The sequence below is a fragment of the Exophiala viscosa genome (assembly GCF_022695815.1).
Source record: "Exophiala viscosa unplaced genomic scaffold EDD37scaffold_13, whole genome shotgun sequence".
In the NCBI taxonomy this organism is placed as follows: Eukaryota; Fungi; Ascomycota; class Eurotiomycetes; order Chaetothyriales; family Herpotrichiellaceae; genus Exophiala; species Exophiala viscosa.
In genome coordinates this window covers 578,471-593,271 of record NW_026944365.1, presented here as the reverse complement: position 1 = coordinate 593,271, position 14,801 = coordinate 578,471, and the positions used below count along the sequence as shown (strand labels likewise).

Genomic DNA, 14,801 nt, shown 5'->3' with positions numbered 1-14,801 from the left:
AACAATAGGGATCTGATCGCAGACTCACATAGTCGGTTCCTACCCAATTAGGCGCAGTTGTAAACATGCCAAGCCCTTATGTAATACGCCTATTTTTCACCGGCGCGAACTAACGCGTCTTTAGGGCAGACACTCACGTACATTGACCTTTGATCTTCTCTACCTGGGATGATACTCATCCAGTGTGGCTTCAGGCGGAATGGCGTCGTCAGTGAAACCAACACCTTCCATCAAGGCTCGATTCTCCAAATCAACCGCAGAGCTGGTTTCCGGTTGCCAAAAGGCTGCTAAATCGAAGCAATGGGATGTCGCCATTCAACTTGCCAGTGCAGCCCTGCAGGAAAGTGATGGTATGTCTGGTCGAGACCGGGTGACGATACTTGATACGCGTGTTGCTCTCTACCTTCGCATGAACGAAGTTGATCTTGCCATCAAAGATGCCAAAGCCATGATTCGCCAGGATCGCACAGATGGAAGAGGCTATATTCGCTGTGGCCAAACTGAACGGGCCAGAGGCCATTTTTCCGCGGCGGTCAATTTCTATCGGCATGGCTTGAAGCATGTACAGTGGTCCAGCCAGTATGTCCAGTCAATCACGAAAGAGATGGACGCCGTGCAAGAACAGATCCGAATCGCAACAATGAGCTCCAAGCCCGTCGACCCGATGGAAGCTCTTCCGCTTGAGACTGCTCAACACATCCTTTCCTTCATCTCGTACAAACAGCATGTCCGGCTCCTGCGTGTTTGCAGAGCCTGGAACAGACTACTTCGCAGTCTACGTCCCTTGACCGACACCCTGGCTTTTCCGGACGCAAGCAAAGATATCACGCCGAAAATGCTTCTTGCCGCTCTCAGACGACTCAAAGTTCCAATTGCAGTTTATGCCACGCGTTTGAATGATGCTGCCCGCTCGATTCTTGCCAACCGACTTCAAGCGTGGCAAAACTTCCAGGCGCTCTCAACACTCGAAGTCCAGAGTAAGCTCATTCCGCCACTTGCTTTGCCCCTTTCCAAATACAACCTAAAGAGCCTCAAATTCGGTCCATCGACGTTTGTGGAACCGAAGGATCTCAGCGAGATCCTTAAGCAATGTCCAGGCCTTGAAACGGCACACTTTACTGTTGTTCGAGCATTCTCCATTGGGACGTCTCAGCCACCGCTAGATGTTTGTCTCCAAAGCCAGGTTCTACAGCACCTTCATCTTGACGCTCCGGGCGAGCATCTTGACGTAGTAAGCACCACTTGAGACTTTTGCCAGGTATATTCATATGCTGATTGAGTACCAAGACCACGTTTTTCGCGCGATTGCCAGGGCTGAGGTCTTTATCTGTTTCCGGTGTACACGGGAGGCACCCACCCCACTCAGGAGTACAGCACGTCCTTGACCTACGGTATATGGTGGGCCTGGAAACACTCAGACTAATTCAGTGCGCGATTCCCAAGCTATACCTCCCGCCCTCTCTGAAAGACCTGGACGTCTCTGGGAGCTATTTCTTCTCTGAAGATCACTTGACAGAAAGTAATCCCACCACTCTACCTAATCTGGAGCGACTTACGATATGGAGAAGCCATGCGCCGCCTCCAATTTCTATTTTCTCCAAGGGTCGCGGTATCCATCTGGAAAAGCTATCAGAACTTACCATGCTTATTGACCAACAGTCGGAATCAATATTCGCAACACTCATGGAGTCTGGATGGCTTGCTGGTGTGCGTCGACTTCACCTGGCAGGCTCAGCGGTCGTTAACAGATACGCCGAACAGCTGCCGCAATGCCTGCGCTCTATCGAGGACTTATGCCTCGAAGAAACCTCGATCGACGGCACATTCCTTGCAGACTTGCTCAATGCCCTAGAATTGCTCCACAACAACAAATTGAAGAAGATCACCCTGAAAGATTGTTACCAAGTTTCGCGAGACGTTGTTCCATGGGGCAAGGCGCGCGGCGTTGAAATCAACCTAGTTCGCACTCGATATGATTTCAGTGGCCGGCAAATACGTGACGCGCAGTAGATGCGCCATCAGAGGGGCCCAGAGTATGCTTTCAGTTGTCTGGTTTGTCCACTGCCGCCAATGTCAGATGGTCAAGGGGACATGTTCGTGCCATGTCGTGGATGAAGTGGTCTGAACAAATGCGCCAGTTCCATGCGACCGTTGTTATGATGACGCTCAATACTAAGCATCGAACATGCTAACGAACGATGAGACTTATGCTTTACGATGTCAATATATGAATGTAGCGTCAAATCTTCCAATGCAGGTTTACTCCTCATGGGACTCGGTGGTATCTGCTCAACACCTAAACAGCGTCTACACCACTACCAGGTATCGCCAGCGAAAGCCTGCTTTCTCTGCTCCGAGAAGACCACGGCCGCCATTTTCCCCGCGTAACGCCGTTCCACGTATTAAACCTGATCAAGGACTTCATAAGATGTCCAGATCTTCAAACTCGGCTATCAATTCATCCACTTCTTCCCAACTGTTGCTCGGTTGAAAGTCCATGGGTCGGCTGGCATAACATCCCACCCAAGTATTACCTTTTTGCTCGACACCACCGAAGAAACCCATGATCTCCCGCATCTGCTTCCATCGCGAGCCTAGGACTTCTGCATCCTGATAATAGTCTGATTGTGACTGGTTGTAGGTCGGGATTTCGTACGAGATCCACAGAGATTCCTCCACTCGTTCAAATCTGATCCGCAACGACTGCGACGTACAATGAAAATGGGTCGAAAGTGGTCAATGGTGAGGGCATACGTGCTGAAGAACACCAGTCGGCACCACACGTTGATATTGCGACCGACGAAGCTGCGTGGAGTTCTCCTCTGGCGAACTCTAGTCCTGCCTTGGCCCATTTCCCTGTCGCGAGTGTCTCGCTCCCGACTCGTGATCTTCTTCGCGCGACTGGCGACTGTGCTATAGATGGGCTCGGCAATGCGCCGGCGAAAATGACTAGTCCAGCTTGGTCATGATCCATGGCGAAGTCTGCCGAGACAGTGACCTCAGCCAGCAGAAAGGAATGGTTCAAGCGTTTCAACATCATTGGTGCTGTCGTATCATCTAATGCTGCTGGCTTTCGTTGTATGTTGCTGTTCGGTGGAGCTTGCAGAGAGAAGTATTCGTGCAGATCCTCGGGTTCTTCATAATTAGATCCAACATTGACAGCTGTAAAGCCCGAGAGTCCAACGTCCATCTTCACTCACTGACCTGCCAGTTTCAGGCTGAAGGGCACGATGGGGGGTGCGATAATGGGAAATCACCAGCAACTGGAGCAAGGCCCGCTGGATAGGTTGGTTGAAGATAGTGCAAATCGATGGACGGCGACCTGAGTTCTTTGGAGGTCCGTCGACGATCGCCGGATCAAACGTGTTGTGAAGGAAAAACCTAGCAAAAAGCTTGACGCTTCTGACGATCTTGCAAAGTCGAGCGTGATTGATATCTATGTCGGGGTAGATATCGATATGAAGGGCTGTCAAGTCAATCACGTTGACCGGGAAGCGGAGTTCAGGTCAAGACAAGACACTTGACAGGTGACAGGAGCATTGCATAGATTGAAAGGACGCTGTCATGTTTTAAGGACAAAAGCCAAATGTAACGAGGCAAAAACAAGATCAAGCGGTAGTGGCAGTGGCAGTGGCATCCGAGCTTTCTTGCATCCCAAGAGCGTCTGGCGCATGGATGTCAATGATTGCTGCAAGAGGTGGAAGGAGTAGTTGAAAAGGAAGCCATAGCGTTGGACGGATGTGCCCGAAGCGCACGAGGCCCGTGGACTGCATGGGTCAGCACCATCCATCCATTAAGGGGAGAAAAGCAGCACGAGTACTTCAGGGGGAAGCATCGTAAAAATGTAGCCACGAGCTGAAGAAAGGACACTCGCCGATGTTTAGTCGGTCGCTAGTTGTCTGCCGACATGTTGCCACGCGCAGTAAAATGGTGGTAGGCCGGCCAATGAAATGGCTCATCACAGCAATTCCAATACCAACGGTACCGGGGCCTTGGGAAGGACGGACGCGTCGGAAAGTGGGAAGCAAGCAGATGTTTCGGTAACACGCCGCACACCACAATGGAAGCGAGGGGCCCGAAGTAAATAGTTTGTGCTCATGACCCTGCTAGAAGAAGAGTCTTGATCCTTGTTTCGGAGCGCAGCGCAGTCAGCAATCCATCTTGTCCGTACGTGTGATGAGGCCAGAAAAGCCTAACCCAAGCACCGCTTTGAGTAACGTTGGAGCAGCCTCGGGCGCACGAAGGGTATAATGCGACTGGGAGGAGGTCATCGTTACACCGGCCAACGGCGAGCTAAAAAAGAATCCTGCAAGCGAAGATGAGACACACGGTACAGATTGAGGGCTCTGCGCGATGGATCAAGGTTCTGTCACTGTGTCAAGATGTATGCAAAAGAGGGGAGAAAATTGATAGACGGCAAGACCCTCGAGCCTTCCCGCTGTCTGTCTTTTTGTCTTTCTCCGACCTTCATTTTTATCTTATTGTTGTTGTTGCTTTCTGTTTCCTCACGCGTCTCTGCCCTTTCGTACTTGGAACCCCTTGCAGGACTTCTAGGTGTCACGTCCAGCCAATGATTCTCTCTGTACGAAGTCCCTCGTCCGTCCATCGAACCCTCGCGTGCGTTGACGTGTTTCGGATATGGCTCCCCGACGGCCATCGAAGGCTAACGCCGCAACGAGCGACGATCTCAGGGAGCTAGAAGGAATAAAAGACCAAGACTGACTAGGATGGTGCCTTGCAAGAAACATCCTAGACTCGTGCTTTCATGCGATGAATGGACCTGCACCAAGAGTCTCGCGTCATGCTGTCACTGCCAACTGTCGATGTTTGCCCACCACACCATACCATCGCGATTGTCTAGGTGCAATGACTCGACAATTTATATTTGGATCCTGTGCAATTAGCATCATGAAGGGTTCGCAAACAGACGAGAGGACTATGATAGGGCTGCCGGACACGAAGGTCTTGTGAAAGGGGTTTCTACTAGTAGTATCGAGCATTGGACATCTGCGCTTTCGCACTGCTCTGCCCGTTTCTCGACCCAGAGGGTATTTGGGATTTCCCTCATTTCTTCCCCTTGCCCTTTTTCTTCTTGTTTCCTCCAGAAGCTGTGGCCACTGTTGTCGCAGCAGGCTTCGCATCGACGTTCAAATCTTCGTTGACAACACCACCCTGTGTTTCTCCCCCTCGCTTGCCTTTCTTCTTGCCCTTCGGGGGTCTATAATAGCTCCTGTCCTTCATTGGCAGCCATCGTTCTGGATCCGGCTTCTTGTTCTCATCATAGTCCTTTGGTAATCTGGACTTGCGGATTCTTTTCGGCTTCGACTCCACCCCACTTGGAGCGCCTCTCTTCCTCGATGTCCCCAGTTGCGCTATCGCAAGTGCATTTGACGATTGTGGGATACCAGCATTCTCAATCGCCGTTACATCGACGTCACGAATCAAGTCTTCGACCGTAGTCAATTTGTTCGTATCGAGGTGAACCTGGCTGTCCTCGACATCAACGTGTGAAGCGACATATCCAGCTGCTGTGGCTTTATCATTGGGTTGCTGTTCCCTGAGCTTGGCGAAGATCTCGGATGCCGTCTTGATGTCCTCGTCATTTTGTGACTCGAGCACAGATACACCCGCAGCGCTCAAAAGGCTTGCAGGTGGATTCGAACGCGTTCGCCAGTGAGAAGCAGCCTTGGCAAGTTCTTGCTTAACATGCGCTCTTTGACCTCGATGTTTGTAAAGGCCTATCAAGACGCTCACTAGAACAGGATTGAACCTGATGTCCTGCTCGTCTTCTACGGCGGACTCTTCCAGCCTCTTGATGAAGGATTCTAGTAACTCGATAGCCGAGGTGCTGTCGCCACAAAGCACGTATAATTGAACCAAAGTGATAATGGTGCCGATGCTGTTGGGCGCTCTCTCCAGCATCGGTAATATCCTTCTGATGGCTCCCTTGCTCGTTTCATTCTTCGCGCGCGCTGTTGCTTGCGAGTAAGATGAGAGCAGGTCATTTGGTACCAAGGACAGTGGTCGGTGCTGACTTTCAGATTTCGTAGTCGGCGCACTCAGACCGTCAAATTTGTGTGCTTGGAGATCGAGCGTTGTTTTGTTGGATTTCAGAGGGATGTCTTGGTAAGAGAAGAGCCTGTCTTCTGAAGGGATTTTAGGCGTCGTGTGAAATGCTTTATATGCCAGGAAAGGGTTGTCGGTGGAAGAAGTAAGCAGCAAATTGTTCTGTGCAATCTTGCGAGTCGAGGCATCCAAGGCTTCCTCGGCTTTGATCTCGCGAGCAACCTCTTCTGCTTCTGTGCTTTTCCCCAGACATAAAAGGACAAACAATTGCTGAACGGAGATGGGTAAGAGTTCCTCCCGTCTTTGTTGATCTGTGAGTTCGTCGGAATGCTTGCAGATCTCCTTTGCTCGCTTGAGCAGTATTTCCGCTTGCGCGTATTCTCCCCGAGCGATGCTGCCGCAGCCAGCGTTGTATGCTGTTTCAAACGCCTCTAGATCCTCTCTTGCAGTTTTTCGTATTGATTGTGACTCTGCTACTCCCAGCCATTGGGCCTGTGCGTCTATGGCGCTTCGATTGACACGGAGATCGAACTCCTCATTCCCGCCTCCCAGGCTCCTCAAGTGCTCGTATATCTCCAAGGTCTTCAACGCATCTTCAAGTCGGTATCTCGCTTGGGCCTCGACATGCCTGGCGCCCCTCTCCTTCAATTGTGACGACGTCTCCACCGCTTCTTGTAGGCGACCTGTCTTGTAGAGTGCATAAGCATACTCTAACGCCGCCGCTGTGCGCAAATCGTCGCCTGCACTCTGAATGAATTTGACGGCTTCTTCGTATCGGTCGAGTTTGAGGAGAGCGACAGTTTTGACATGTTTTGCTTCGACGTCGGCCTTGGACGCCTTCAGAGTCTTGTTGCAGGCTTCAAGGATTCGTTCGTGGTCTTCGAGTGTCGAGTTCTTCAAGAGCGAAGCGAGTGAGGACGCAGTAGAGGCGGCCATGCCGCGAGTGGATGAGGTAGGGACAAAAGCTGGGTGATATTACTGCACCATCCCCAAGCACTCCGGTATCTTGACAACGTTCTCAGGAACTCTGCTGGCGCAGTGCAAGAACCAGGAGAGGATCGATACCAGGTTAACTTTACTGTTATTGTTCCAGAGGTTGAACACCGTGGGGCGGTGATTTGCGATAGATTTCCCCCACAAATCAAATTGCTCTTTTCTCCGATGATCACCTCACTGACTTGGCGAAGCAACAATGATGTCGACGGAATCTCCAAACCCTGGTACTGGTACCTGAGCACGCGACTATGATATCCGAGATGATTGCATTGACTTGATATGAACTATCTGAGGAGACCTCTACTCGACCACCTCGTTAAGAGAATTGCTTGCAACACGCCTTTGAGTCTCTAAATCAAAACATAACAATATCCATGTCGTCAGTCAAATTGCTGTCAACGATTCTTTCCAGCAGCGGCCTTTTCTTCTCATTTCCTTAATTAGACACCAACTCTTTATCTGTCCTCTTCAAGCCTCCGTTCGACACGGTCATTGCTTGCTGTTTGCTCTTTGATGCCCACGTTCTTTAGACGGCTGTTTGCCCTTCCAAGCAGGCTCTTAGGGTTTCCTCTGAGTCTCTTACCACGTCCCAGTCCACCAAAGCAGTCACCATTCCCTTGCGCCATGGATATCACAAATGCTACCTTTCCTCAAGAACTGATCAAGATCATTCAACATATTGCCGATAGTCAGTTCATTTCTTTTGACCTTGAATTCTCTGGTGTAGCTGGAAGACGACCCGGTGGAGGATCGGGCAAGCTTTCCTTACAGGAGTATTATCAGGACTTGAGATCGGCTGCACAGATATATCAAATCTTACAGATCGGTCTAACTGTTGTTACGGAGGACGTTGAGAAAGGTCGTTATGTGGCTCGGCCATACAACTTCAACCTTAGCCCGTTACCAGCAACCAAGGAGCAAGTCTTCCGGCGGGTATGGTCATATAATAGTGGAGGTATAGTCCCAAGATCTGGCAGAGACTGCTCGCATGCTAACTTGTGGGAGCCATCTCTTTTCTTATGCGAAATGGCTTCAACGTTGAGCGCCCATTAACACAAGGAGTCCACTATTTGTCCAGACAGGAAGAGGACGAGGTACGGAAGAAGCTTATCGAAGATGACCGTGCCCGATCAAAGATTCCCGACATGACACTCAAAGACGATGACTCGGTGCTAGTAGAACATATCAAGCAACGAGTCAACGATTGGCAATCACTGCCAAAAGACGAACAGGAAGACTATCTCAATATCCCGGCAGAAGACGCAAAAGACCCCATCCCGTCGTTGCTGAATCGGTATCAGGTCCGCTTGACACACCAGACCGTCAGAAATGAATATCCAAAGCTCAAAACGCAACGCATGGGCCATTTCGTGCAGATAACTAACCCTACGGCAGAGCAACAGGCCAACGAAAAGGAGGTTCGAGAAGACATGCGGGAGCGCGAAGTTGCGCATGCCGTCGGCTTTCGCTGGTTGCTTGAAGCCATCATGGGTGGTGACCTGTCCAAGCTGCCACACTTTTATGTGAAAGCTGCTTTTCCCGAGGAAAAGGCTCCTGCAGATATTCAAGGTTATCTGGATTCCCTTCAGACGCAATTGAAGAGTCGCCCGCGGATCTTTGTGGGGCATAACTGTTTGACCGATGTGATCAACCTCTATCGCTGTTTCATTGGCGACCTACCAGAGCGGGTGGATGACTTTAAGGCCGGTCTGCATGAACTATTTCCCTTCATCCTCGACACCAAATACGTTGCAAGGATTGGGAGTAAGCGCTGGGCCGACACATCACTTCAATCAGTGGAGAGTGATCTCAGCTCGGTGGAAGTACCTCGAATACACCTACCACAGGGCTTTGACCATTACCTCCATGCCGCAAACTATCACGAGGCTGGCTTTGATAGTTTCGTGACTGGAAAGATCGGTCTGAAACTCATCGGAAAGCTCAAAAGAGAGGGAAAGGAGATCAAGACTTTGACGGAGAGATCTGACACAGCCGTGGTTGAAGAAAAGAGCCCAGCTCAATCAGGTGGTGGGCAGCGACACTTGAAAACGAGCGTGGTTGAGGTCCTCACGGCTCCATTGTATGCAGCGAAGTCGATTTTGACAGGCTCTGATAACAGCACTCAACAGCTAGCAGGGTCTGCCACAGCCGCAGACCCAACTGAGTCGACAGTCGTGACGTCTTCCAAAAGAGAAGGGCAGCAAGCCCAGGGACTAAGTGGTGAACGAAAGAAAGTGAAGACTGTGTCTCAAAAGTCAAACATATTCAATATGCTTGAGGATGGCCCCTCGGAGGTGTCTGAAGAGCCCGACGCTGACGAGGAGGAGGCAGAGAACCAAAGGAGAATCGCGGAGATGGTGAAGAAAGGCGAACTATTGCCGAGGTGGGAGGAGGATGCTGATTTTTGGAAGCTTGTTAGTAACAAGCTGCAAGCAAATGCTTGCGAAGAGGGTGTTTTGGATATCTCGCAGTCGGCCAAGGCTTGAGTGAGGCCATTAAGGTCAACCAGTGCCGTACAACACAGCAGGCTAAGATGCAATCGTGACAGAGGCCGAACGGCAATCAGAGAACTGCTGACGAGGCTGGGTTGGACTTCTAATTCAAGTTGCCGAGGTTCAGGCGACGTGACATAATTCAGAACCAACCCCGGACTTTCTCTAAACCTACACTTCTAGTTCCATGTTCATCGGCGTCTTCGCGCCCAGTTCTCATTTCTTTCCGGGTCTTGACTTCGCAGTCTCTTTGGTTGCTCCAAACATCACATCATGTCAGTGGACTCGGACTCTCAATCGAGCTCGCAGATCCTCTTGTCGTCTCAAGCCACTCTGAACCATTCCGGCAAGCGAACGTCATCGGAAATCCCCAAGATATATAAGCATGCCTCACAGCTGTTTCTCACTCGGAGACTGCTGGAATCCTACGAAGCTCTTCAGCCTATAGTCACCCCGCCCAGTAAGACGAGACCAGATGACAGTCCTGCACAAGCGCCGATTGCGACCGCAACTACAAGTCAACGGGTCAAGATTTGGAGCTTATACGTCACGCTCTTAAACTCGATTGTCGATCTTGGTTATGAAGAAGGAGGAAGGTTGTTCGGTCAGAGAATATATGATGAGATTGTTCGAAGTGTTCGGGAGGGTCAGGTTTGGGAAGAGGTGGTGAGGGATGGGTATCAAGGCCGAGAAGCTTCGGTCGACGCCGAAGTTGTCTACAATCTGTACAGTCCTCCTTCTTGCACGCATTCGATGTCTTGCTGACTCTTATAGGTCAACTCTGCTCCTTGGGCAGGCCCACAACCAGAAACTGAACCAGTCTCGTCTGGAAACCTACCTCTCGTCCTCGCATTATGACATCGATTTCTCAACGCATCTCAACAACGCCCTCAGCAACGGCCGACACAATGGCACGAACACGCCGAAAGACCTAGCCTCTCGCATCAAAATCCTTGAACTCTTTACCCTACACGTTCTGCCACGGAATGATGAATGGGACTATGCGAGGAGTTTTATCTCGAATAGCGACATTCTGGACGAGGAGCGCCGTGAAGCTTTTCTACAAACCCTACAAGAACTACAAGAGGTAAACGAACAAGATGATGTCGAGCCAGCAGAACATGATGTCTTTGAGGATACAGAGGAAGAGATGCACACTCCACAAACCGTTGTATCTGATGAAGGTCATCACTCGCTACCCAAGCCTCCTTTGTCCCGAACCAACACGAGCAAGCACCAAAGAACGAGTAGTGAAGTGGACTATGGGATCGAAATGGATCATCCCAACGGCTCACATCTAACCTCCAAAAAGGACGCCAATTCTTCTACAGCGCAGGCGTCCAAAGATGTTCCTATGGCCAATGTTCCCCCTCAACCAGTACCATCGAATGCGTCTCCACGCTCTCCGCCCGCCTCTTCCTCTGCAGGACGAATTCCTATGTCCCCTCCGGCACACACACCTCGACGACCTACCCGTAAGTCTAAAGCATCGAACCAAAACAGCATGTTTGCCCAAGCGCGGCAATTGTTTCTCGCTCTCTCAAACCTCGCTCACAATCTCGCCGGCACACTCTCGAAGAATCCCACCAGCCTGCTGAGATCTTTACTCTTCATATTGGCCTTCGTGATGGCTTTCAGCCAGAAGCAAGTAAGAGACAGAGCAAGGAAGCTGCTGAATACGAGCTGGGCCAAGGTCAGGGGCACAGTAGGCATGGGCACAAAGGTCAGCTACATCTAGTAGCAGGTGCACAAGAACCTATGACTTCCAGTTGTACACCACCGTACATTTGTTTTATCTACGCACGACACGAGCGTGCAGTTTGTTTCCAGTGCATATAGCGACCCAGAGCAGCAGGAGTCATGTCGCTTTGTGGATTTATCAAATGAGCAGAGTTGGTTACATGGCACATTTTCAGTCAAGTACGAACCAAAGATCAGGCAAGACATATTCGCATATTTTCCGTGCTCCAATTCTACAATACACAAACCACCGCCTTGCATGCGTGCTGAAAGAAGTGTCCCAAAGAGCTCATCAGTCTCGTCGAGTATCACAATCGCTATACCTCTCTCGCAAAGTCTTTTCGTCGCGCCTACAGTCTTTGCTCCATCGCAATGTGCAGCACAGCCCGGCTATGACCAGGTTTCGACGCCACTCGCACCGTCCTTGACCTACAAAGAGAGCATTCTGGGCTTTTTGGCCCGAATGCTGTTTCTTCCTCTACTTGCTTCCAACATCACCAATCTGTCGGACGCCAATCTTCACATTTGCCTTTTCCAGTCTCTCCAGATACTCGTTGCCCAAGCAGGACGGTGTCAGGAACCCGGCACCATGACTCTTCTTGATTTCCTCTTCTTTTGTCAAGAGTGCCACGGCAGCTTCAGCTAAAAGTATTGCCGTGAGTTCGTAGACACCGCCTTCGAAACGGAATGTAGCCAAGGCCTTTCGTGGTTGTTTGGCCAGTTGCTCGGCGACGGCAATCGCACGCAACTCGAAGACGTCGCCCTTCGTCGACTCCTTGCTGGGACCAGAGCCGGGCTTGTACGTGGTGAGCAGCTTCATGATGACGCGTGTTGGCGGGAAAGCGAGGAAGAGAGTGAGAAGCGCCAGTGCAATGTGGATCAGCACGCCAACCAAAGGACTGCCGACTGCCATGTACTCCTCATAGCTGAAGTTGAAACCGTAGAAGTAGGGAGTCATGCCAGCGGAGCGGTGGACAATGGCCATATTTGGTTTAGCCGTGATCGAGGTGGTTAGATGACCCAATCGTGGATATGACCAGACACCGGTCCATTTCTGCCACGGCGTCCGAATATACGTGTTTGGCTCCGGGTTGCGTGGGTAAATGGTGTCTTTTGTGTAAGGCTTGAGTTGTGTCGGCGACAAGATGAATGGATTTTGGAGGCACTCCTTCATGGCGCCGGCTGAGTAATGGTCCATCAGGCCCAGGCCAGTTGCCAGCGTGCCGCCACTGGGACCAGAACTCTTCAATTCGTGTACTGAAGCCACAACGTCCATGACGCCGCAATCCCAGACCTTGCGAATAAGGCGTGTGGCGATGTAGGCTATTAGGTCTGAGGGAGCGGACTCAACGCCGTTAGCAGGGATGATGATGGCGCCGGTCTTTTTTGCAGTCGCTTCGTACTTGACGATGATATCTCTGATCCATGGTGTCTCACCAGTGACATCGATATAGTGGGTGCCTGTTTGGGCACATGCTTCCACTACTGGAGTTGAGTACTGGTGGTAGGGGCCTACAGTGTTGAGGAGCACTTTAGTCTTCTTGGCGAGCGTGCTGACTTCAGGGGTGGACAGGCTGGCAACAGTAATGATATCAGGAGTTGACCGCGTCGAGTTTTGCGACTTCATCTCATCGACCAGAGATTGTAGCTTGGACTGATTGCGTCCAGCAACAGCCCATTTGATGTTGGTTGGAAGACTGGACGTGATATACTCGGCGGTCAGCTTGCCAGTGTATCCCGTCGCGCCCAGAAGGACAATGTCATATTGGCGCGTGTTGGCCATATCGCCCGAATGAATGTGAAGGCTGAATTACAAGGCACACGAGTATGAATGAGAAGCTAAAGAAAAGAATGAATCGAAGACGTATACGTGGATGATTGAGTCTGCTTGATGACACGAAGAAGGAAAAGGTGTTGTTTTTGCCGATCGAGTGAGGCCACGCGATGGACAGGTACAAAAAAGACAGGCCCCCAAGCCTCCCAGCGCTCAGATTTGGCATCCTTTAACCAATTCGCTCAATTGGACGGCCAGCCGAAGACTAAAGTGGTACGCCGCCGCTAAATCAGTTGCACGCGGAGGCTCGCCTTTTCCCCCAATCGTGCGCCTCTCATCAGCCTCGGACGGGGAATTATTGTGATTATTTTTGGCATCCTGTCCGGAGTGCTTAAAGCTTTAAACAAATCTCAGGGGTCCGGCGCCCAAGCACACAACCATGGTCATCGGAGGCCTTAGTAAAGTTTGTAGACGTTGTCGAACATGTTTCATTCTCGTGGCATGATATGTGGCTTGACCATGTCCACGGTGCTGGGTTCTCATCTGAGATGTGATGTGTACGGAGTGTCTCCGACCCCTTTGGCGGCAAGGATTGGCACCCAATGGACAATGGATATCGAGATTGAGGTATGACTAAGCGGCATTTTCAATGGCACAGAATGGACTTTTCACGTGACCAGGCTTCTGCAAAATTTGCCAAGAGTCCAAGTCGCTCCTGCCCGCACTTTTTCGAGATTTCCTCAAACTGCGGCCGACGTTGGTCAATCTGTTGTCAACGACTATCATCCTCAATCCTCACAACTCCCTTCGTCTACATCCGCCAAAATGACGAAGCGCACAAAGAGTCAGTCCACTCTCCGAAGTGCGCATTCCGGGAGTCGTCAGTGATGCTAACAATTGAGCAGAGGTCGGTGTGACCGGTAAATACGGTACCCGTTATGGTGCCTCCCTCCGAAAGCAAGTCAAGAAGATGGAAATCAGCCAGCACGCCCGATACATCTGCACCTTCTGCGGCAAGAACACTGTCAAGAGACACTCCGTCGGAATTTGGCAATGCAAGGGTTGCAAGAAGACGATTGCTGGAGGCGCATGGACTGTTTCGTAAGTCAAGAGCAGGATATACAAGGAAATCATCCCCCAAAATCCTAACCGAGTGCAACAGAACTCCCGCTGCTGCCGCCACGAGATCAACAATTCGACGACTGAGAGAAATTGCGGAGGTGTAAGCTATGATTGCATGGGCATGGAGTTGTTCTATTCAAGGAGGAGCATTCATGAGTGGCTGCGAAAAATGCACGACAAACAGGTCCTCACCGATTCGGTCGAACAGAGCAGGACAATCAGCTTCCTCTTGTCGAATGCCGTCACTGTCTTCTGACCAGAACGGAGGATCGATAGACCGCGATCGATGGATCGAATGAGAAAAACCTTTCACCATTTCCTAACGTTCGATTTCTTCCACATGCCTCATGATTCCACCGCATCAGCATGCGATATCGATTGTCCGTCAATCTTGTCGAGCCTGTATTCCCCATTTCCGTTGACGTTGACTCTGAAACATCGTCGCACTTCAATACAGCACATAGTTCAATCCAGATGCAACACCATTGGTTACTGAAGTGCTGTTTAGCAGCAGCGTTGGGCTGGACATACTTGGACCGATACCTGGCCTCCATCTTGCAATCCGGACATCTTGAAGGTCTGTCCGACGCCAGCCACACCCGGCATTGACT

General features: G+C 50.8%; 7 protein-coding genes across 7 annotated transcripts; 4 read left to right on the top strand and 3 right to left on the bottom strand.

Annotated features, from left to right (window-relative positions):
* The first annotated feature begins 2 nt into the window (after window positions 1-2).
* On the top strand, window positions 3-2,098 carry EDD37DRAFT_179075 (uncharacterized protein). The gene is made up of 2 exons (XM_062809940.1): window positions 3-1,231; window positions 1,288-2,098. The coding sequence occupies exons 1-2, from the start codon at window positions 200-202 to the stop codon at window positions 2,008-2,010; spliced, it is 1,755 nt and encodes a 584-aa protein (XP_062666302.1). The 5' UTR covers window positions 3-199; the 3' UTR covers window positions 2,011-2,098.
* Window positions 2,019-3,190, bottom strand: EDD37DRAFT_674620 (uncharacterized protein; the record flags this gene model as incomplete). Its single annotated transcript, XM_062819511.1, has 2 exons — window positions 2,019-2,689; window positions 2,715-3,190. The coding sequence occupies 2 exons, from the start codon at window positions 3,188-3,190 to the stop codon at window positions 2,422-2,424; spliced, it is 744 nt and encodes a 247-aa protein (XP_062666301.1). The 3' UTR covers window positions 2,019-2,421.
* Window positions 3,191-4,881: 1,691 nt separating this feature from the next.
* Window positions 4,882-7,208, bottom strand: EDD37DRAFT_179311 (signal recognition particle, subunit SRP72). Its single transcript, XM_062809944.1, has one exon. It carries the CDS (start codon window positions 7,000-7,002, stop codon window positions 5,065-5,067), a length of 1,938 nt encoding a protein of 645 aa, XP_062666300.1. The 5' UTR covers window positions 7,003-7,208; the 3' UTR covers window positions 4,882-5,064.
* A 1-nt stretch (window position 7,209) lies between these two features.
* EDD37DRAFT_179081 (poly(A)-specific ribonuclease) lies at window positions 7,210-9,728 on the top strand. The gene is made up of 2 exons (XM_062809941.1): window positions 7,210-8,017; window positions 8,068-9,728. The coding sequence occupies exons 1-2, from the start codon at window positions 7,576-7,578 to the stop codon at window positions 9,546-9,548; spliced, it is 1,923 nt and encodes a 640-aa protein (XP_062666299.1). The 5' UTR covers window positions 7,210-7,575; the 3' UTR covers window positions 9,549-9,728.
* EDD37DRAFT_641367 (uncharacterized protein) lies at window positions 9,720-11,483 on the top strand. Its single transcript, XM_062817303.1, has 2 exons — window positions 9,720-10,279; window positions 10,329-11,483. Exons 1-2 carry the CDS (start codon window positions 9,828-9,830, stop codon window positions 11,290-11,292), a joined length of 1,416 nt encoding a protein of 471 aa, XP_062666298.1. The 5' UTR covers window positions 9,720-9,827; the 3' UTR covers window positions 11,293-11,483.
* On the bottom strand, window positions 11,484-13,325 carry EDD37DRAFT_641365 (saccharopine dehydrogenase). The gene has a single exon (XM_062817302.1). The coding sequence runs from the start codon at window positions 13,075-13,077 to the stop codon at window positions 11,773-11,775; it is 1,305 nt and encodes a 434-aa protein (XP_062666297.1). The 5' UTR covers window positions 13,078-13,325; the 3' UTR covers window positions 11,484-11,772.
* A 478-nt stretch (window positions 13,326-13,803) lies between these two features.
* On the top strand, window positions 13,804-14,253 carry EDD37DRAFT_641363 (ribosomal protein L37ae). Its single transcript, XM_062817301.1, has 2 exons — window positions 13,804-13,912; window positions 13,974-14,253. The coding sequence occupies exons 1-2, from the start codon at window positions 13,894-13,896 to the stop codon at window positions 14,171-14,173; spliced, it is 219 nt and encodes a 72-aa protein (XP_062666296.1). The 5' UTR covers window positions 13,804-13,893; the 3' UTR covers window positions 14,174-14,253.
* Window positions 14,254-14,801: the final 548 nt, after the last annotated feature.